The following is a 23472-nucleotide window of genomic DNA, read 5'->3' on the forward strand; positions in this document are numbered from 1 at the left end:
GGGGAGGGAAGAAAGGAGAGGGGGGGGGTTTGCTTCAGCAGAGGCAGGGATATCAATCCGCCATGCTTGGTGATCGTGGCAAATTAACTAGGTAAGATAACCCTGGCTTGCAAAGGCAGGAGCGGAGGGTATGTAAATAGATGAGGGCAGACAGGGAGAGGAGAGCCTGCACACCACTTAGCAGGATAATAAAGGAAATCATCCTTGATTATCAGCGCTAATTTGGACACTGCCGGTAGCTTGTTATGCGTGTTCTGAGTAGCATTTAATTAATTCAATTGCTTGTTAATGAGGGAAGTGACATGTGGGGAGCAGATGCCACCCAATTGCAGATGGGCTCTGGTCAGCCCTTCAGAGCACAGGCCTTTTTTTTTTTGGATTCTCATCCATCCCTCTCCCCGCTCCATGTCATCGTCCTCTCTCCTTCTCTCTCCTTTATGTCACACTCCTCCCCCCGCCCAAAATAAGAAAGAAAATAGTAAAAGATGTCCAGTGTTGATGAACATTCAAAAGAGACAAAAACACTGACCTCCCCAGGCTAAGAACTGTTGAAAAATCATCAGATCTGACGATTCTGGGGCCAGAGAGGGACTGCTGTTCCCTCAGGCCATCCTCGTAAAAGTGCATCCTTATGCCAGGAATTTGAGATGAAGACGATTACGGAGCTCCCCCCTCCCCATCTCATGATCAAACCGAACAAGACAAAGAAATGTGGAGGTGCTCTCACGTTTAACATCTCCGAGAGGCCGGCAGGAGGGATCCAATTATTTCTAGTTTGGATACATTTCCTCTTCGTCAATATCGCCAAGTGCATAAATAAGATGAAAGTTGGGCGGGAAATCAAAAGAGGCCAAACTACCATCATCAGGACAAACTTATTTCATCTGGAAGTCGGCTGCTGGTGTTCCTCACAGATTTTTGGTGCCAGGGGACTGAAGCTTCCTATCTGGGGAGACATCTTTTTTTTTTTTAAAGAGGTGAAGCAGTAAAGGGGGGTAATAGGCACCAGGGTGGATTTAAATAATGGAGAGAAAAACACTAAAAATGGAAAAGATGTTTGTTCTGTGGACTAAGGAAGCCACATGGTGGTTCCCAGAAATCAGCCAAGTCATTTCACTTCTAAGTGGAATCAAAGAGAGGAAGGAGACTCTGCCCTAGGTCCAGAGTATCCTTTCATGGAATTTAGGAGGTAATCATGGATGAGTCTCTTTGATTTTCTCTTTCTTTTTTACCTACAAGTCACCGGGCTTGAGACTCCTAGGTAAATAAGGGGTCCACCCTGTAGGAAAACGAATGTGGATTTCTGTATCTATTGGAAGCCTCTGGGCTGAGTTACAGAGAGAGGAGAGGAAGAGGCAGGGCCAGGGTGGAAGGGAAGAATTATCTGCTACAGCAGAGGGCTCTGCTGGACCTGAGCTTAGAGAATGGCTTTCACTGCTGTTGGGAAGTGGAAACAGACCTGAGTTCCGACTGGTCCTCAAACAGCCTCAGTGACTTCTCTGTCACAAAGAGGGAAGGGAAGGAAAAAAAAACCCAAATGACTCAATTTGCTGAATATTCATTATCTGCCAGGTACCAGGCCCTGTGCTCACCTCCATCTGACATTAAAACTTCCAAACTGGGATGCTCCATTTACGAGCATGCGTAAGAGGTCTGAGCTGGTGAGAGTTTACATTTGGTAGAATGCTTTTGTTTTATTGAAGCAGCTTTGCATCTTTGATCTAGCTTGGGCAGGGCCAGTCTCTTTATTCCCCTTTGAAAGATGAGAAAACAGGATGGTGAAGTGTAACGAGGATAGGAGTTAGCCTCGGGTAACCTAGATTTAAATCCCCTTTTGGCCACAGACTCCCCCTATAACTACTTTCATTTTCTGAGCCTCAGTTTCCTCAATTGTAAAATGAATGGGATTAGATTGGATCATCTGTTCATAAGTTTTTTGGTCTTGAGACTCTTTTACATTCTCTCCTTCCCTTTCCTTCTCCCCTTTCAGCCCTTTACAAATTGGGTTATATCTGTAGATACTTCCTATATTTGAAATGAAAACAACTTAGTATTATTATGAAATTAGTTTTGAATTCAAGGATCCCTTTAAGGGGCCTCAGAAACCCCAGGATCTGTGGACCACAATTTGAGAACCACTGGGCCAAATGATCTCTAAGGTCCAGGGTTAACATTCTATGATGAGATGAATCTATTTGGAATATCTTTATTAGTCTCTTCAGGTCTGGCTTTTGACAAAATTCTAAAGTCCAAAGTGCCAGGTCTGGAGCCCGAGGCTCCAAGTATGATTCTCAGCTCCGAGGCCTTCATGTTCCTTCCCTGGGCCTGCTTTTGGTCTTCTGTAAACAGAGAGTGTTGGGCTTCATCAAATCACTCCACAAACCACTACGAAGTGCCTACTACACACCAGGCATTGTACTGTGCAGATTGGATACAAAGACAAAAATAAAAGCATTAATGTCCTCAAGCAGCTTCCACTCTAGTAAGAAACAACATGCCCAAACACTTTGGTTGTGGAGTCACTTTTTCTGTTGTGTGACTCTTTGTGACCCCCTCTGGGATTTTCTGGGCAAAGATACTGGAAGGGTTTGCCATTTCCTTCTCCAGCTCATTTTGCAGATGAGGAAACTGAGGCAAACAGTGAAGTGACTTGTTCAAGTACACACAGCTAGTAAGTGTCTGAAGCCAGATTTGAATTGAAGATGAGTCTTCCTGATTCCAGGCACTTTATCCATTACACCACCTAGCTGTCTCTGTACAAATATAACAACATATAAATGAATATAATGACCATAAGAGAGGTCCTTTCTATGTCTAACTTGGCAATATGATCTCTGTATTGACTTCTGTAAGGTGATGTAGCTAAAGAAAGAATGGAGACTTGAACCCAGCCCTCTGGATTCTGAAAGGCCCTGTTGTCCTAGAACGGCCCACTACTCATCCTTCATGCTTGTTTAAAGTCAGTGTTTCCTGAGGTTGAAGACAGAAAATACCTTTCTTCTTCCCTAGAAGGTCCAGTCAATTCTGCCCACCATCACTATCCACGTACCACTTTCACCTCGCCATCTTAAATCGATATTTTAAGTGTGTGCTTAAATGGTATTGATAGCAATTAGAGAGGAAAATTCTGATTTTGCTCCAGACTCAGTTAATTGTTGTAACATTGATCTACCCTAATTTGACTTCTCACTTCAAATTAAACTGACATTACAAAGGGAAGGATGGAGGGATGGAGGGCATAGTCCCCCTCCCCCTGGACAATAAATTTAATATGGAATGAGATGAAAAGAAATGGCAGTTGTTACGAGATCCATGCTGAAAGATTTTTTCCCTCCCCCAGCCCCCTTTCCTGGGAGTAATTAAAAGATGCTTTTCTTGACTAATGATTCCCCTGTTTAGAAATGGGAAGTCAATACTCCTTGAGCAGCAGTCAGCTTTAATTTGTCACAAAGCTTTCCAAGTTGGGACGCCAGTTCTCAGGGCAGCCGATAATCGCTGGAAGCAATTTTAAGCTTTCTAAAGCTGACCTAATCAAGGCCCATGCAGTCCACAGCTCTTTGGAGCACCCAGATTTTTGAGCTATTTGGGTGTTTATGGAACAGTTCTGTTTCTGTTTGGGTTCTGAGGGCTGGAGGACCCTTTGCACCTTCCCTGCATCCTAATTCAGACTTGATGGGGGAGTGTGGGGGGCTGCTGCAACTGGGTGCCTCAGCCTGACACACAATTCTTAATGAGATGGAATGGGCGGGGCTCCCCGGGGGAACATCTGGCTAAGTGGACTCCATGGCCCCTGCCATAATTTGGGAAAGAGGGCAAGTGGCAGACCACGAATTGTGAAGTACATTTTTAGTGTGGGCTTTAATGTAATAATTAAATCAACTCACAGCTGCTTCTCCCAGCTTTCTAAGACTCTCTTGCAAGCCCAGGGTCAAGAAAAAGAATTCTGTCCTGAAATTTGAGCCCAGGCTTTCTGGTTTCTGCATCTTACTGAGGCAAAGATACAGGGACCTAATGAGTTTCTCACTAGATCTGAGTCAGTTCTTACAGAGTCTTGAGTTTCATTAGGCTCCATGGGTACAGTGATATCACAGGAGCTTTTAGAATGGTCTCCCCATTTCTAGTCTCTCCTCCCTTTGACCTATCCTTAACCCCACTGCCTGACTATACTTCTTATCCTACATGGCATGACCAAGCATCTTCAGTGGCTCTCCATTACTGACCAACGGACGTTCAAACCCCATTTTCCAGATTTATCTCTCATGGCTTCCCTAAACCTCCGGTAGGCTCCAGGCAAACTAGTCATTTTCTAGAAGAGTTGCCAGTCTATAATGGTGAAGGGATATTCCATATCAATAGTTACCAATATTTTAAAAATCATAGGTTAGACTAAACTGATTGTCATCATTATGTCCAAACACTGCAGTGGCCCTGTGACCTCAAAGTGGCTCATCTCACCTATGATACCACTAGCAAGCCCTCCATGTTTCCCCATCCTCCCCTAGGTGCTGTTTTCCTAAGAGTAGGTCACAAGAAGGTCATCTAATGTATGTTGTCCAGAACAGACCCAGCTGTGGCTGAATAGATAAATTCTAGGGAATTGCCTGGGGCTGAGTGAGGATAAGTCGTTTGCCCATGGAATCAGGAACAGGATTTGAACCCAGGCCTTTCTTGACTCTAAGTATCACACTCTCTCTATAGGACCTCTATAATTATTACTACATCAGCATTATCTTTATAATGATAATTAATTTGTTCTCATTCTTTTGGAGTCCAGATAGAAACATTAACATTCATAACAAAGGAAAAATGGGAGAAGATGGGAGAGTCACATGGTGGGAGCAAGGGCCAGAGGACAACCCAGCTGAGTCACTGCCGTCCTCACAATGTCAGAAGAAATTAAGGAAGGAAGGCCTCCAGTGTGTTGAATGGATTGCTGAATTCATAGGAGAAGAATGATATTGCACAGTTGAACTTCACTGAAAGAGGGATTGTTCAAATGGATAAGTTCACACAGACCCACTGGAGAACTGAGAAGATTGAATATGATGATCATTGTAACGTGTTACAACACGGTCATGGTTCTTCATGGCTCACGGGCGACACTGATTTTCAATTCTTTAGAGACTGTCACATGACACCATGAGAACATCGTTAGTAAAACAATAAATAAATAAATAAAACGGCTCTTTGTTTTGTGGAGATGTTTGCTATTTGGTCAAGTGACACGAGCAAGTAAAGCTGATGGCTGGTCAGTCGAGTGTTCCACAGGTATTCTGGGAAGTCAAGGGAAATGAAGGATCCAGTACTTTAGATGGCCTTCTCTTGTGACCTACTCTTAGAAAGGCAGCACCCAAGGTAGTATGGGAAATGTGGAAGGCTTGCTATCAGTATCATAGGCGAGATGAGCTGCACTGAGATCACAGGACCACTACACTATTGGGACATCACAATGACAATGTAGTCCAGACCTATAATTTCAAAATAGTTGGTAACTATTGGTATGGTATGTCCCTTCACCAGTGTAGACTGGCCAATCCTCTAGAATGCCTGGGGCCATGGCATGAACTCAAGGGCTGGGCCTCATCTCACTATCATTGGGGCTTATCTCCACCTCCCCTTCAGCTTCTGTAGCCCAGATACCCCCTTCCACACTGCATTTCTAGGCACAACCCTAAGCAATTCGAATTCCTGACCTGTCCTCTTTTGTCCTGGGCAGAACCTTCAGGGCAGTTATGACCATTAGGTTATAACTTGTGACCTGGATGCCCATAGCAGGACCTGAGCATGTGACACTGAAAAATTTGTCCCTAGCAAACCCATTTCCTCTCCCTTAGATTACCTGGGTCCTCATTTGTTTTGCTTTGGATTTCTGGGCATATGGTTAACAAAGTTTGGAGACTGTTGGTCTTCCAGAGTTGCTGAAGGCCACACAGAGGCACACCTTGACCCTGATTCTCCCCTCCTTCAAGGCTGGCCCTCTGGCCATCCACTTGAGCTATGATGCTTCTGGCCTTGATAACTATTGTTCCTATTGCTACCGATTTTAAGAGTTGTAATTTAGGACACATTTAAGGTTCACAGAGTTAGCTAAAATCTACATTGCTGGTAAAGCTGAGTCTTTTCTCTCTCTGTCTCAAAATTATAAATACAAGACACAGAAGAAGGAAGCTGAGAAAGGCATATAAATTCACATATTTTATGTAAGTGCACACATGGGAAATATACAGAAAGACATGATTCAGAAGACCCATATTGAGAATAAGTATCTTGCAGGGAGGAGAAAGAAGAGAAGGAAAGACGTGGTCTTGACCAAAGAAAGGCGCATCTCAGAATACTCCAAGCTGGTGACCAGCCCCATGGATTCCCAGGAACAACAATGTCCTTCATTGTCCCCTTCCTTGCTACTGTTTCTGATGACCTGTGGGCATGGTTTCTACTTGGCTTGTCCTGTCACAAGTACCCTTCAGAACCAGTCAGTCCAGATAGGAACAAGGTCCCTAGGAAGGGCACTTTGTGCTCATGACCAGGTCATTTCCCACAGAACAACCTCCTTGTTGTATAGTAGCTGTTCGAACTTTGTCTCTACAGCTGAAGCACCTGGCACCACAAATCCCTTTTTTTCATGCAGACAAAACCCTGTCTGTCCTATCTGGTTGTAGGATCTTTGCTGGGAGTCACCAGGAGATGCCACTGTCTTTTCCCTTGTGGGAAGTATAATCAGGGATTGCCACATAGCTAGATATAAATTCTGATTGGCAACCAACAAACCAGGGGAATCAAACTTCTGGAGCTGATCTAGTCCCTCAGATCACCTTGGGGCTTGGAGGAGTGCAGAGGATGCAGAGATGGGCAGCCTTTCCTTCCCTGCATCCAGAACAGAAGGCTTGAAAGGAAACACAATTCTCTTTGTACCCGCTGTACATCTCTCAGGACCCCTACCTCACAGCATTTCTCTGCTAGAGATGTCCTTGGGGAGGTGACATTTATGGAAAAACCAGAGGGTTCAAACAGGTTGAAAGTGCCCATCTCACAGCAATCCTGAAGTAGCATCTTTTAGAAGCATCATGTCTTTATGACCGATTCCACTTGAAAAAGGTTTATCACAGTCATTAATGAAAAGGAAGAAAGGGAATGAGTGGCTTAAAAACAAAGCCTGCTCTCATACTGGATAATAATCAATCCTGAAGAGGATTTATCACATGCCAAGCTAGAGCTGCTTGATTAAATGTACAATTGATTAAATAAAACATTTTGCAGCTATAAATTCATTTATTCTCGAAAAGAAACCGAATAGATGACTGGGAGTACGAGATGTTAATGTAACAAGTCAGGAATTAATTGAGTCACATAAAAGGCTCAAAAATGTTGCCCATTCAAAACTTAGGTTGAATTTCACTTATATATTCTGAATTCGGAGAAGTGACTATATAAAGTAAGGGCAGACAGCCCCTAAAGCTTCAACAGTGAATTTGAAAAATGAAGGTGTTAGGATTCTCCACCCAGCCTGAAGCCAGTTTTGAGCACCTAATCTCAGGATTATCTCACCAGCCTTCAGGTTGAAGTCACCAGGGTCTTCAGGAAAGCAAGATTCCAATTACATGGTGCAGCTCCAGCCCCCAAACGAGCAGCCCAATCTTCAAGCATGCCTTACCTGGTGGAGTCCAGTGAGGGTTTCATGTGTCCCTGGCAGCTTTCTTCCCAGACACTGTTCGCCAATTCATTCCCAATGGATGACATGACCTTGATGAGCTCAATGGGCCAGTCATCGAGGTCTAGCGACCGGACACGGGAAAGGTGTGTGCCAAGATTCCGGTGTATCCCTGAGCACTCGATGCACATGAGAGCACCCAAATTCAAACTGGCCCAGTTTGGGTCTGTACAATGACACAGACATCACAGACACACAAGCAAAACAGAAGTAAAACATTGTCAAAACAATGTTTCACACTGGTAAACCTTAAAGTGCAACAGAAATGGCAAATTGTGGGGGGAAGGACTACATGACCCCCAAGGTTTGGCACAGTGCCAGACACCTAGCAGGTACTTAACAGAAAATAAGTTCCCCATGAACAGGGAAAAAGCTTATCTAATAAAATCCAAATGTTTGGGAAAGGGGGTGCATGAATAGCATCCCTTCTTACCTCCCTCTCTGGCTACTCACAGAGCGAGACAGACCTGTCCAAAACTGAACACTCATCCCTAGCCACCATGTTGATACATATTTGGCTATTCAGTTACTGCTATGTTGGGTCATTCCCAACTCCCGCCAACTTCGGACATGGCAAAACAACCAGGCTTGTTTCTGAGGTAGAGGAGCAGGGATTCTTAAGGGGTCCTTGGGAGTAAGCAAGATGGAGAGAAGGGTCTGGAACTGTGCAGGGGGAAATCTGGTCTGAATTAGAAAGCTCTAGGTAGTGTTTCCAATCCCACCCAGCCAAACAATTCCAAAAACCCTATTTCAAGTTTTTCACATGTGTCATCTATGTTTCAAATGGCTTGGGAGGTTTAGTTTTTATTTTTTTAAATTTTTATTCTTTCATTCATTAATTGTATTCCCAGTACCTCAGCTAGTGCCTGGCACACAGTAGGCACCTAATAAAGGCTCACTGATGGACTGATCGCTAAATACTAAATCTCCTTTCCTTCCTTTGGAATATCAAATGTCCAAAATGTGGTAGATCAATAACAGAAGTGATTGTAAAGAAAGACAGATTTCCAAAGTCTTCTAACTCAAATCTTTCAATCAATCAATGGGCATTTATTATGTACTTATTTTGTGCCAGCTAGTCTAAGGGAAACAAAGATACAAAATAAAACAGTCCCTGTCCTCAGGAAGCTTATGTTCTACTGGAGGAGACAACACATACATTACATATATGTATATACACATACATGTAAGCAAAATAAATAGAAAGTCAACTTTGCCAGGGGTGGGGAGGAGTGGGAAGAGGAGAGAGGGGATGAACAGTTGTGAGACGAGGAAAGAACTCATATAGGAGGTGGTGCTTGGGCTAAGCCTTGAAGGAAACCCAGGATTTCAGGAAATGGGAGAGGGCCATGACAGGATTTATCTGGTGAGGCCAGACCTAAGTGCTATCTGAGAAGGCAATTATCCTGAAATACGGCCAGGATCTGTGATTTCATCACTGTCCAACCTCCCTCTACTAACACAGATGCCCATTCAGCAGAGAAGTTGGCGAGGGTTGCCTGGGGCTCAGAGAGATTAACTGACATCTCTGGGGTTAAGTTTGGGTGGGGGGCACTGGGATGTGGAAAGGCTTGGAGTACAGGGCCCTTCCAGAACAGCAGAAAGAACCAAGGATGTTTCAGTGATGGGAGGACTTGGAAGGGATGGGGAGAAACAGGTCTACTACCTGCAAGGCTGAGATGGAGGACAGGGAGGAGCCTTCTGCTCAACCCCCAGGGCAGGAGAATCCTGAGGGCATTTGTCCAACTCCAGCCTCACAGCCTGTACTTTGGGAGAACCAGGTAGATGGTGTGAACTTCCTCTACAGACAATGGCTGGTCCAGAGCAGAACGGAAGGCTTGGGAAGAGGCTTTGGCAGAGGCTGGGGGTCCTGGTCAGGGCTGTTAGAGAGGGGATTGTGGGTCGGACTAGATGAATTCAGTGACTTGTAAAGCGCCCTGAGATACATCTCAGAGACTGGGTTTCTGAAATTATCATGTTAGTGATAATTAATGCTGCTCTAGGTGGTGCCATAGTGCCTAGAGCCAAGAAGAATCTTCCTAAATTCAAATCCAGCTTCAGACACTTACTAGCTGTGTGACCCTGGGCAAGTCAGTTAACCCTGTTGGCCTCAGTCTCCTCATCTGTAATATGAGCTGGAGAAGGACATGGCAGATTACTCCAGTATGTCTGCCAAGAAAACCTCACATGGGGTCATGAAGAGTTGAACACCACTGAAATGACTGAACACCACCAAATTATGTTAATACCAAGGAGGGATCCTGACAAATCGCTCCTGGAAGATTAAGAAGGGAAAGATACTTTCAGCTGGCAAAGTTACTATGGACTTCACAGAAAAGGTGATCACTGAGTCAGGTTTTGAAGAAATGAGAGATAATCTGAGATAATCAGAAATATAGGGATAACAGGGAGACCTCTCGTGTATGGCAGATGACTATGCAAAGTCATAGATAGGAGAAAGTAGGATGTAAGTGGGGCCAAGGGACCATCCAGTCAAGCAGAATGGGGAACAGCTGAAAACCTCCATTGGCTTGTGCTGGTGGATGTGAACTATAGAGCAAGAGGGGAAGCTAGCTGGCTGCCCAGTGCCAGGTTCAGTGGTCTGTATTTTAGTAAAGAGGTAATGAAGGGGCCTAATGATGTCCTTAGACCATGGGATGAGGGAGCTTACTTAGGTAGCAGCAAGAAGGGTGGACTGAGCAGGGAAAAGGCTGGAGGCAGGCACTGATGGTACTCCCAGCAAGAGTGGATGCATGAGACATTGGAGAGGTGGATGGATGGCCTAGGCCTGTTTTAGGAATGTGGAGCCAGGATTACCAAGGGCTGGTATGGCTCTGAAGGAGGACTGGGATGTGCTCTCCAGCTCTGGGGCTCATGGTCTGCTGTGACTTTGGGGAAGGAGCTTGAGTTCTCTGAGCGTCAGGTCACTTATCTATAGCGGGGGAGGAGGAGCATGTGGAAACATGGCAGATTTCTATAATCTGAACATCAATTCTGATGCCAGGAAAAGAATGGATTTTCAATGTTAGATAGGCTTAGAACTGTCTCTAAGAGCTGATGAAAAAGGACTGAATTTGGCATCAGAGGATCTGGGTCCATCATATCCAGGCTCTGTCATGTCCTTTGCCCTGTGTGACCTTGGGCACAAGCCCTAGCCTCTCTAATTGGATTCGTCATGTTTAAAATGACGGAGATGGACTTGATCAGGGTTGTCAAACATGTGATCCACAACACTCTCAAGTTTGGCCAGAAAGAGATGAAAATGTAATTGAGAAATAACAGCACAAATCAAAATATAAATGTTGGCAACTGGACTGTTTAGAACTAAGTCAATAAGCAACGCACAGATACTTCTATATGGACTGGTGGCTCCCACTTTGGACCAGATTTCCTGTGCAGTACTTGGGGCACTGAGCCTATAACCCTCTTGTCTAGATGTGCTCCAATGGCCCAGTCACCAAGAATCTAGGAGCCAGTGCCATCTGCTAAGATCCAAGAGCATTTCCAGGGTGATTTCTGACCTCACCCTTCGGCCAGATGCTGTTGCTTCTGTCTTTTGGCCAAAGACCCCACTTCATAAATGGCACAAGTTTCCAGGATCGTAGAACTGAAGATGGGAGGGGTCTCAGGTCATCTAGTTCAATGATCTTTCCCATGGATGAATACCCACTAGAACTCCCCATTCAGGGCTCTCTCCAGGATGGCTCCTGCTAGTTCACTCAAGGCTCTGAATGAGTAAGGACAGAGAAGTCAACATAACCACTTTCTTTTCCCCGTAGTGACCTTCACCCTATAGTAATAGCAAGAGTTTTGTTTTCAAGGTGATTTCCTCCTCCCTACCCAACAAACTAACAATTACCTCAAGGAACAGATACAAAATCCTCTTTTTCCAGCATGTCAAGGTTTTCACAACTTAGTCCATTTCTAACTTTCCAGTTCCCTTCTATCTCATTCTCCTTCATGCACTCTCTATAGTCCCAGTCATTATGTATTTCTTCCTAAATGATCCTCCATCTCCCATCTCTGTGCCTTTGAACTGGCTGAGCCCCATGCCTAGAATGACCTTCATCTTCACTTCTGTGGTTTCCTTTAAGATTTAGTTCAAATGCTACCTTTTGCATGAGGCTCTGCCCAGTCGCTCTAGTCTTCCCCTCCAAGATGACTTTGAGTGTATTATGTATATACCTACACATGACTGGGTTGTCTCCTCTGCTAGACTGTGGGTTCTCTGAAGGCAGGGACTGTCTTCACTTTTATGTATCCAAGCATCAAACATATAGAAAGTGTTTTTCAAATCTTAAAGCATAATATAAATACTGTCATTATTAATAATAATAATGACAAAAATAACTGACAATACTAAATTTTCGCTTACTGAATATTGACTACATGTAAAAGAAATATCAGGCAATTTCTTGTAGGGGTGGAAGGAAGAGGCAGGCACTAGCAGCTGCAGGGATAGGGAAAGGCTTCTTATATCCAGAAGAGGCAATACGGTCAAAGGAGTCAAGTATAGATTTGATGTTTATAAAGGCAGTTTCCCAAAAATGCCATAGGGCCAAAGTCAGTAGTGACCTTGAGATCCTGTCATAGCTGAACTGCCTTCTGAGTAACTGAAGATTATATTTAGTGTAATTAATATATTTCTTTTTTGGTCCAGACTTGTGACTTTGTCAATGGGAAACTCCCACTGTGGGCTCCTTCTACATGTCAAATGTAGACCAACCACACTGCTGTAACTTAACATCTTAGAGAAGGTCCCCAGGGGAACTGAGAGGTAAAATTGCTTGCCCGGTGTCTCCCAGTCCCAGGCCTTCCTCCATGGCCTGGCCTAATGTGGCTCCTTGAGGGCAGTGCTTCATGCAGGTGCTGAGAGGGCACCCAGAGAGTGGTGAACTGATTTGCCACAGGTTTGGAGCTGAGAATCAAGCTCAGAACTGGACTTCAAATGGTCCTTGCCCTTGACCCTCGGGGCCAGGCTATCTGTCACACCTCCACATGGACATAGGGATCTGGACAAAACCTATGATACTCCGAGAGGGAAATCCTGGTGGGGAAACTCCCTCTACCAGTGCAGGCTGGCATCTTCTCTGCAACTTATGGTCTCAGAGAGCTGCCAAGAGTACTAAGAAGTAAGGGGACTTGTCCAGAGTCACACTGTCACTATATGTCACAGATACGAAGAAACAGGGTGCCCTGATTCTGAGGCCAGTCTGTCTCCACTGTGCCATGCTGCCTCTCATATCAGAATAAAATGAAAAGTTGTATCAGTTCTTTTGGAGAATTTGTCATTGAGGCACGGTCTTTAGGACAATGCTCTATTAACCCAAACAAGGGATCAGACACAGTGGCCCATCCACCCTCCATGCCATCCAAGGTAACCCAAGATGTCAAGAGCCAAGCATAACCTTCTCAAGGTAGGAATGACCATACATACTTTGAGCCTCACAGTCCACACACTGCGAATTCCCCCTGATGCTCCGTATCGACTGCAGGGCCATCGCCTCATTCTGGCTTGTCAGGCGGGACTGGTGGTATCAAAGAAACAGACAAGGCGTCAGAACATAGAGTCAGCTTAAAAGATACAACTTTCAATTCTGGTGATAAGAGGAAAATTCCCACCAATATAGACTCAATGGGACAGATGCAATTGTTCTCCTAGTACGCTCCAAACTGGGGAAGATGCCCATGACATTGACTTCTCAGACAAGTCAATGAATGCCACATGCTGAAAAGGCCACAAGTCAATTGTGAAGGGCTGAGAAAAGCAGTGAATGGGGTGTGCCTTGTGAATGAAATGGAGGCTAACCACAAAGAGGAGCGAGGCTGGGTTTAGCAACATCATTCACCAAAGGGCTTTGGTTCTGTATCCTTTTTTTTTTTTTTAAATACCCTTGTGCCCATCTGGGCAGGTGAGTATGATTACAGACTGGGGCCAGAGTCTGCTCCTAACCCCACAGGTCAGAAGCTTAATCAGGGGCTGCAGCCAGAGTTCCTCTAGGTTGCCCTGTGGGTGACCTCCCCTTTAACTCTGAAGCGTCATTCCTTGGAGACCCACTTCTCATTTTAAGGGGGATGGAGCTGCTATAGTAACAAACTCCTGGACAGTGATTATGAATGGGGGTTGGGTGGGGTGAGAAAGGCATGTGCGAGGGATTCCTGAAACAAGACTTAGCATGTAGTCCACAAAATTGATTTGCAGTTGATGTTTTGGGGGGAACCTCAGATTTTCATGCAGAAGGGTTTTTGTCTCCTCTTTAAAATGATTCCTCCCTTCTGCAGCTGTCCAGGTTTCATTTGTATGACGGGGATGTTTTCTCTTTCTCCATCCCTAAGCATTTGCAGTATTTAATCTTCATGGTCAAGTTTCCCCATAGGAGAAAGGGATATATCAGGACCATGGGCACCTCTCAATTATCCACAGACAGCTGAAGCGCATGGGATCATTGACTGAGCACTGCACGGGGCCTGAGAAGCCATACAGTCTGGGTCCTTTTATTTCAAAGAGAAGTAAACTAAACCCACTGAGAAAATGATTCACCCATGGCCATACTGACAGTGTCTGAACTAGACTTTGAACCTGGCACTATGACTCCTAATCTAGCACTTTTTCCATTGGATTGTGCCAGAATCTAGTTCAAAGACATGGTTTCCCCGTTCTGGTGTCAACAGCGTCTTCCCTCACTGAGTTTGATTTTTTGGATGTCATTCTGGTCTTATTTACAGCTTGGTATCCTACTCCAAGATACAATAATCCAAATGGTAGCTCCCAACTATTTTTGGCTTATATCCTTTGGCTTTTGGTAAAATTTTTTCAGAACTCATATTTAAAATGAAAAGAAATAAGAATTCTAAAATTTAACATGCATGGGTACATAAGAAATAATAAAGAAACTGATTATTTTCAGTAGCAGAGTAGAGCTATTTAATATTCTCCATATTCCTTTGATAAGCTCCTTGAAACTTTGGGGACAACATATATCAGAGATTGAGAAGCCATTGTCTATAGAAATGGAGGACTCCTTTCAATCCAAGATATTTAATAAGCTCACCTATCCCCTCCCCCAGGGCAATTGCAAGCCTGATAATCAACCCACTTAGTGAGAGACCAGTTCCGTAGCATCAGACAGAGGGACAGCATGCATTGAGGAATGTAGAGGCATATGACCCAAGTGTGAGCTGGCCAAGTGAATGCCTTTCCAGTCCCTCCAGGGTCAAACCTTCATAATATGGCTTCTTGATTTGGTTGGAAGCATTGTGAATTTCCATGACCTCAGTCAAGGGCATTAAGTTCAAACATACTCCCCCAAACCAAAACACTGGAGGTTTGTGGATTATCCATTATCAGTCTTTCCCCTTCCTTCCAGGAGCATGGACAAGTGAAAATGGCCTGGACTTGTTTTGGTGGGCTCATTTTCATGATTGCTCATAAATGTGACTTAGTAAAGGCAAATCACATCGAAATAAAGACTAGTGATTTTCTCCACCTTGAATATAAAATGGCTTTTAAAAAAAGAGAAGCTCATTACATGAGGATAATCATTCCTGTGATCCGGTTTACCCTGGTTAAAAAGGTAATAAAAGAACACACTCCATCTTTCTGAAAGAGAAGGTCTCTACCTAATGACAAAGCAAAACATAAATCATGGGCAGAAGTTTCTTTAAATGGATACACAACAAGACGACAGGCCTGTGGACCATGTCTTTTCTCTTTGTTTCTGGCTGGGCATGGTTTGAAAAATCCACATGTTCTCTAGAATGCCAACATGAGCTGACCTGGGAGAACACCAGGCAGTTGTTGGGGACCTGGAGTAATGGGATCAATGAGGCTGGGTTTCCAGATGTGGAAGAAGCCCTGAATCCTTTTTCAAGCACCAGGGGTTTAGAAGGATGGGCTAGGTCAGGCATTATCTGGGGAAGAATGGGTCAGCATCTCTCTTCAGACTAAAGTATGGAGAAGGATTGCTATCTAACCGACCAGAACGCAGCTGACCCAAAGATCTGTCAACATCTTGTATTGGCCGGAGGAATCATCCACTCAAGTTCTGATTGTGTAAGACCTTTCCCATGCCTTACATGTAGTTGGTGCTTAATATGTTTGCAGAATGAATTACTGAACCATTTATTTGCCTGTGACCTCTATTTGGGAATGCCCTTGGTTTGGTCACATTGTCTTGTGTTTATGAATCTGTGCACATGCTGTATTCCCTAGGTGATAAGATACACCTAAGATAAGATAGGGATGCCATCAATATTTGTTGAGTGAATAAATGTACAAATTTCCAGATCCCCATGGTTGGTAAAATGATCTAAGAGTTGCACAAGTGCTTGGCACAGTGGGTGTTGCAGCAGGCATCATATAAATGCTTTTCCTCTTCCATTTCTCTCTCTCCCCTCTTCCTGTCCCTCACCCATTTCCTCTCATCTTGTTAAAGCTCTTACTTCCTAGAATTAACCATGTGTTTACATGTCCTCATTAGAATATAATCTCCTGAAGGTAGGAGCTGCTTTTTCAGGTTTTTTTCCTTTGGTCTCTACTGTCTAGCACAGTGCTTGGCACACAGTAGGTGCTTCATAATGTGTGTTAGTTTGAGAAGGAGTAAACCTTAGAACGGATGACAGTTTCCCATCTGCTGCCTTCCCTGTTACTCTCATGGGACCAGCAAGAGTCTGGGTCCTCATTAAACAGGTGACCTAGTGCTTTCTATTTGACAAAGTGTGGCCCTTCCTGAGAAAGGCGGACAGAGCTGGGGATGGGTAAGACCATGACACTTTTTTTCTGGGTGAATTCTATCTAAAACAGAGACAAATTGTGAGTGGGTTTGGAAACAGAAGTAGGTGAGGGGGTCATTTATTTACCATTAACAGCCAAGCCTTCATGGCTGGGGTTCTCAGATAGAAATATTGAAAATGGACAATTTCCACAGTGTAGGAAAAAAATCCAACAGTGGAGACCACAATTCAATCCCTGACTCCCTGGGACTGATTTTGGACCATGAATATTTTTTTAAGGCTTACAATAACTCATTAGCTTCTGGTCCCGAAAGAATAATTGGACCTTGCCAAGCTGATGGACTTTTTTCTCCCCCTTTGTTTGACAGGGGATGCTGATTCTAGCAGGCGGCTCACTGGGGCTTACCTTGTTCTTGCTGCTTTCACAAGACTGTAAACTAGCCAGGATCTGACTCTCGATGGCTTGTACCCACGCGTCCCGCTCTTCATACGCGGCAGCTTCAAAGTGCCACGTCTGGCCGGTGAGCGACACGATGATAAACTCAAGGTTTTCTTCTTGTTCTGAAACACAGAGTGGAGGTGATGAAGAGATGAGCTTCCCTGTGCCCACGGCCCCCGCTGCCAGGCCTCTGGCATCAAAGGGACTCGGACTTCAAGGCAAACCGTGTGGGGGCCCAGGCAAACCACAAGACTGGACAACTGTGACCGCTGAGATCTGAACCCAAACACCCGCGCACACTCAGCGTCTCAGGCAATGTGTGGGGGAGAGAGGGGCAAAGGGACGAGGCTGGGATTAGGAGAGTCTGTGCCATAGCTTGCTGCAGCAACCATGAAAACAAGTCCCCTGCCTTGGGCACCAATCCCTAAGGCAGCTAAATCAAAATTAACAGCACTAATCGCTGCACTCAGTGTTAATGTGCACACGGTGGCCGATGTGCATGGGCCATGCTGGATGATGAATGTCTGGAGTCAGCGGCACCCCGACAACAAAGGGGCAGGGAGGAGGGGCAATCACAATGAGGCACATTTCCTTTATCAGGGAGTCACTTCTGAGATGGGTACCTGGGGCCTGTCAACTTGTTTGTTTTCTTAAATCTGGTGCTATAACCCTTGTTTCAATGTATTTGGCTTCTTTTGTAATCTTATGTGTTTTACTTGGTGCTTTAAAAAACATGATTCTAAGAAGGGCTCACCAGACCAACTGCCAAAGGGATCTATGACACAAAAGGGGGCAGATGGGGAGAACAAGTGGAAATAGAGCAGAAGCCAAGAGACAGTCCCAGGAAATGTATGCTAGGACCCTCCCAGAGGAGGAGGCTCCCGCAGGCCACTGGCCCATGGTGAGTAGGCAGGTGGATGATGAGCATGGGAGAAAACATCCAGAGGGTCACCCAACTCAAATTTTAGAAAAATAACTTTTAAAAAATTTTAATAATAATAATAATGATACAAAATGGAGTCCAAGTGGTCAGGGAAAGGCATCATGGAAGGCTTTGGACGAAGCTGGTGCTTGACCTGAGTCCTGAAGGAAGCCGGGATTCCAAAAGGTGCAGGTGAGAAGGAAAGCATTCCAGGAGTGGGGGACAGTCAGGGCAAAGGCATGGAAGTGGGAAATGTTGTGTGATGAGGGGTGAGAACATCAATCTGGCCAGCCCATAAAACAGGTTGTACTAGTCTGATATCCCCATTTTACAGATGAGGAGACTGTGTCATGCATGCAGGCAGAAAGCCGCAAAGTCACGATTCCGAATTGAGGTTCAGCATTCTCCTCTGCACCTCAGGCCAATATGGATGAGAGATATTTCTCAAACTGCTAAAGATCAAGAGGGGCCATGTCGTTGTGCGTAAGATGTGCATTACTGCCCAACTTGCTCGCTAGTGCTCTAGGGCCACAGAGGGGACTGTAGAGTCTGACTCAGCCAGGTCCCATGCAGCTGTCAAGCCTTCAGGCACAACTAGGATCAGGCCACCGGAGTTTCGCTCCAGGGTTGCTAATTTGGAGGGCTCTTCACATCTCTTTAACAACAGACACATCAGAGCTTAATCCAGTTACCAGAAATGAGGAGGTATCAGATGCTGCTTCCTTTCCCTCTCTGTCCCCAGAAGCCTGTCAGCTAAGTTCTTCCTTGGCCCCTCTATTCATCCCTGCCTCTCTCTTATCCCATGGGTTTATTGGAGGCAGAGACTCTCCAAGTTGCCTCAAGTGCAAATGTTGCTGGTGTCAGACTATTGTCTGTTGTCTGAAGATCTGTTTAGCAAAGTTCCAAAAGGCTTATACCAAAGTAGACTATGGGGGTGGAGGGGACGTCCTAGACACCAAAGGGGACCCGCTCTGGCAAAGCCAAGGATCCCTGAAGCATTCAAAGTGCCTACAGGGATGATGCACCTCCCCAGTAGGTTAGATTAGACCAACCTCACTCTGCTAAACTGTTCTTGGGGGAAGCCCCTAAGAGCATGCATGCAGGAGGACCCTGGCATTTGGCAGAGAGCTTGCAATGGGTCCATTTTGCACTTTGAGCCATAGTCCTGTCCCATATCTGATCCATCAATGGCTCATCCTTGTTCCCTAGGCCTCAGCTCAGTGTACACTTAGACTTGACCACAAAAATCATCCAAAATGACTTTGCACAATGGAGTTTTAATGCAGAGGTCTGGGGTGGGTGTGGGCTGGCTGAAACAGATTACCAACGGGATGAAGAAGGATAAGATGTGAGTGAAACAGATTCTAAAATCCTAAATCGGGAGTTGGAAAGAACCTCAGAGACCATGGAGTTCATTTTACAAATGAGAAAACTGAGATTCAGGGAGGTGGAAGTGACTTGTGCCCAGCCATGTGGGAAGAGTGAGGGTTCAACTAATGGGCACCTTGTGTGCTGCACTGGTGCCTTGGCAAGGTCAAGAGAAAGCAGAGAAGGCCTTCGGTACTGTGAGTGAACTCCCTGTGGCATACTTATGGGAGGCCATGGATGTAAGTCCCACAGGAAGGGCAAGGCTGGAGAGGATATGATCAGCATCCTTGGAGAGAAGGCTTACTCTGAGAAGAACCAGAGAGTTCTGAATGGTCCTAAGCTTCTCCTAAAAACCAGTGCTATGTTTCCCAGATGCTGCTATATGGCTGCAAACCATGCCATGTCTCCAAAGTTGGGTGCCACTCAAAGGGCAATGGGGAGGACCTTAGTACTGATGGAGAATTCCATGGGAGAGCCAGAGACATGGAGAGCTGAGAAAGATAACGGGCTGGTGGAGGAGTGGAATAAGGGAGGTTGATGATGGCCTAGATATTCCCTTATGGAGGAAGGCCCCAGGCATCTTTCACTAGGTCAGCCACTTGAGGATGGCTGAAGGGAGCTAAGGGACAAAAGTTATCCTACATGGGTCAGTCTGGACAGGCCAGGATTGGCACCAGTGTCCAGAAAGCCAAGAGCCCAGACCCATGGAGGGTATGGACAAGTCTGATTCTCTATCCATTCATCTGTCCATCCGTCCGTCCATCCATCCATCCATCCATCTATCCATCCATCCATCCATTCATCCATCTGTCAGTGTGATTTGGAGAAAGGTATGAAAGAAGATGCCCTCTGAGCCCCCCAAACCAGCTGAGGAATGAATGATGAGAGCTCTCATTTCCAGGGGGCTTTGAATGTTTTCAAGCCCTCTCCCTTCTCATTGGGAACATCAGCCTAAAAAATCAAGAGAAAGCAAGTGTGGAGGGTTCCTCCTGGCTGCAGAGTCTCCCTACAAGAGCCCAAGAAGTCTCAGAAGTAGAGGGCAGTGCTGTAGGATCAGATGATGGCTGCTCACAAGCATCCTTCTACACACCAACTTTGGCCCCTAGACGGGCCATGTCTTCCGTGGCAAGCTGGATGGAGGGGCAAGGTTCCTGTCCAAACCTGCATAGCAGCTGTACTGTACACATGATGTGCTCCATCCAGCCTCCTCCCTCCTGCCCCCAGCGGCCCAGCATCCTTCCAGGCTCACCTCTGAAGGCACCTCTGACAGGAAACCCCTCAACCTCATCTTCCAGAAATGACCTGAGGTCCTCTTTGCTCCATACTAAATTTTCTCTGCACCTTTTGCACAGGCTCTTTTCCCCCAAGAGAAGGTAGGTTTCAACAGGCCAGGGCCACTTTGCTTCTGTCCTGGTATTTCCTGGGCCTCTTTAGTAGAATTAGTAAATGAAGTTCTTGGTTGTGCAGCCACACTAAAGGACTTTAAAAGGTTTTCTTCATGATGAATGGGATCATGAAGGATGGCATCCCACATGTTCAGGAGGTTCAGTCCCAATCCTGGGGCTACATGGGAAAGATGCGGGAAAGGTGATGGCAAAGTTCAGAAAAACTCAGTTCCTGATCAGTAATTTATGAGCAGAACGGAACAGCTTGCTCGGTGTTCTCTGGACAAGTCTGGCTGAGGACACAGAACACTTTCTCTGATGAGGATTCATGGAGCCTTATTGGGCAAGAGAGGGTTGGGATAAAGACAGTATGGAAGAGTGGAAAGCCAAGATTAAATCCTGCCATAGCTATATATTGGCTGTGGCCCTGGGTCAGTCTTATCAGTGAGGGTGGTGACCTGCATTGGTGTAAGTGTTTCCTCAACCGAGAGCTCCCTACTTCAATGAAATCACATAGTCAATTCCTAGGTCTGACCATTCATCTTCCCAGCTTCCCTTGGGCTCTGCAGGCCTCCCATCATTTTTTTAAGTCCTTTCCTGAGTCACACCAAACATGGGGTGACTTTGTATTGGAGTGGGAGAGGCTAGGGCACCACCTTCTTGTTACAGATGGCACAATCCAACCCACAATAGTAATGGCAATAATAATAATCCCTAGCATGTATATAATGCTCCACAAATATGATCTCATTTGATCCTCACAACTGGCCTGGGAGGGGAGGTGTTACTGTGATCCTCGATGTACAGATAAGGAAACTGAAGCAACCAGAGGTTGAATGATTTACCCAGGGTCACAGTTCATCAGTGTTTGAGGTCTTCTGGACCCCAGGCCCAGGGCTCTCTCTGTCCACTGCACCATGACCTGTCTTGGGATCTAGGCTCATCTCATAAGAAGTCCTGACTAGGTCCTGGGCGCCATGCTAGTGAGCTGAGAGTCAGTAGCAAGCCTGGAATGTGGACCCAGGTATTTAGATTTCAAGTCCAATGTGGAATTTACTGCCCTCGCGTGATGGTCTCCCAGTCCTGACACCCCTAGAGAACAGTGCACTTGTCATAGCCAGGATAATTCTTGGGATTTGGCTCTCTGGCTCTCACATAGCTGGTCTTCTGGGCCATTTCCCAAGAGCAGGGAGTCTCACTGGATGCTTCTATTTTTTTTCCTGTGTAAGATATCAGTGACAATGAAAGCCAATATCGCCCTTGTCTTTTGCAAGTACTCCAACACATACACACGACCTTCTTAAATGCTGACAACAACCCTAGAAGGCAGGGCTTTTGTTGTCCCCATTTTACATATGAGGAAACAGAAGCTCTATAAACCTAAGTGATTTTTCTAGTCACTGGGACAGTAAGTGTCTGCAGTAGAATTTGGGCCCAGATCTTCTCAACTCTTATGTTGGATATTTGAATGCCTCCCAAAGAGACTTTTGCAAATAAAATAATTAGAATTAAAGTCTGGTCGTGTACAGAGTGGGAATCAATGGCCATCCTACCCCGAGGAATTTAACTCCTCTACACTTTCCACCAAAATACATCCCACCAGAAACACACAAGTGTGGGAAAGGGAATTGGGTAAGAAATGAGCAGAACTCTTTCTTTTTCTTTCTTTCTTTCTTTCTTTCTTTCTTTCTTTCTTTCTTTCTTTCTTTCTTTCTTTCTTTCTTTCTTTCTTTCTTTCTTTCTTTCTTTCTTTCTTTCTTCCTTCCTTCCTTCCTTCCTTCCTTCCTTCCTTCCTCCCTCCCTCCCTCCTTCTTCAGCCATGGACATGAGATGAGGTTTCCACTAAAGTCATCCAGAACTCTTAGGCCCCTTCTTCAAGTCACCATGTTGCACAAACAGACCTTAATTAATGATGACAAGATGGGTTGAAAGGGCAAATTGTTCTAGGCTTGGGTTTGACATTGCAAGGTCCACCAGAGGCCATCTAGTCCAATTCCCCTAGTTTTACAGAAGAGGAAACTGAGGATCAGGGAGCTACACCATACTGAACCACCTGCAGGAATAAAGGTCCTCTTTGTGACATAAATCTACATTCACCATGAAGGACAGTGGAACAGATTCCTCAAGGGCAGGGATTGATTTTGTAGCTCTAGCAGCTAGTACCATACTTGACTAGGCACATAGCAGGCACTTTAGAGTGTTTGGCGAATTGATCGAGCTTAGATATTTTTGTAATGCACACTGCATTGAGCTGGATGTCAATGCCTTATCCTGCAGGGGAGGTCTATAACCTTTGGATTCCCAACAATCATACAAGCAGATTATAAGCTCCAGGAGGTTATATTAGGCCAGAAAGGCTGTGAATATGCCCTTATGGATAGACTGAATTGCTGAGGACCCATCTATCTAAGTGTGAAGAGGTTTATTTCTACCATGGCCAATGGGTGGTTTTTTGACCATTGCCACCTTCAAAGACCAACTTCTCATATATAGAGGGACTGAATGGAGGATGAAATACCCAACTGTGAATGTATATGGCATCAACAGGATTGTAATGTGGCTTGACTGGTATTATCTGTAGCAAAAATGAGTCCAACTGCCAATCAGCCAGATCCTTGGAGTCATCAATGACTCGACTTCTCTGGACCACCTATATTTTTTATTGCTTCTGTCTTCCACTCTAACATGGTTGCCACAAAACTGGTTACCAGTTCAGTGACTTCCAAGGAAGCTGACTGATGGGAAATATTTCACTCTGGAATCCCCGTTCTTATGAGATGGCATATCCTCGCTCAAATATGTAGTGCAAAGCAAAGCGAACTAGAAAGTGAACTTTCCACTCACTTTCAAGGCAATAGGATGTATGCTCCCTGAGGGCAGGGGCTGTTATGGTTTTGTCTTTGAGTCTAGCACAATC

General features: G+C 45.2%; 1 protein-coding gene across 7 annotated transcripts in view; it reads right to left on the minus strand.

Annotated features, from left to right (window-relative positions):
• The window catches only part of AGAP1 (ArfGAP with GTPase domain, ankyrin repeat and PH domain 1), a 694274-nt gene that overhangs the window by 67775 nt on the left and 603027 nt on the right, over nucleotides 1–23472 (minus strand). For all 7 annotated transcript variants that reach the window (XM_072640680.1, XM_072640679.1, XM_072640678.1 and 4 more), the window contains 3 exons: nucleotides 16848–17002; nucleotides 13146–13236; nucleotides 7652–7874 (listed from right to left, as the gene is read on the minus strand). In XM_072640680.1, coding sequence (XP_072496781.1) covers nucleotides 7652–7874; nucleotides 13146–13236; nucleotides 16848–17002 — 469 coding nt within the window. The remainder of the gene's footprint in view (nucleotides 1–7651; nucleotides 7875–13145; nucleotides 13237–16847; nucleotides 17003–23472) is intronic.

The sequence above is a fragment of the Notamacropus eugenii genome, chromosome 2 (genome assembly GCF_028372415.1).
Source record: "Notamacropus eugenii isolate mMacEug1 chromosome 2, mMacEug1.pri_v2, whole genome shotgun sequence".
Classification (NCBI taxonomy): domain Eukaryota; kingdom Metazoa; phylum Chordata; class Mammalia; order Diprotodontia; family Macropodidae; genus Notamacropus; species Notamacropus eugenii.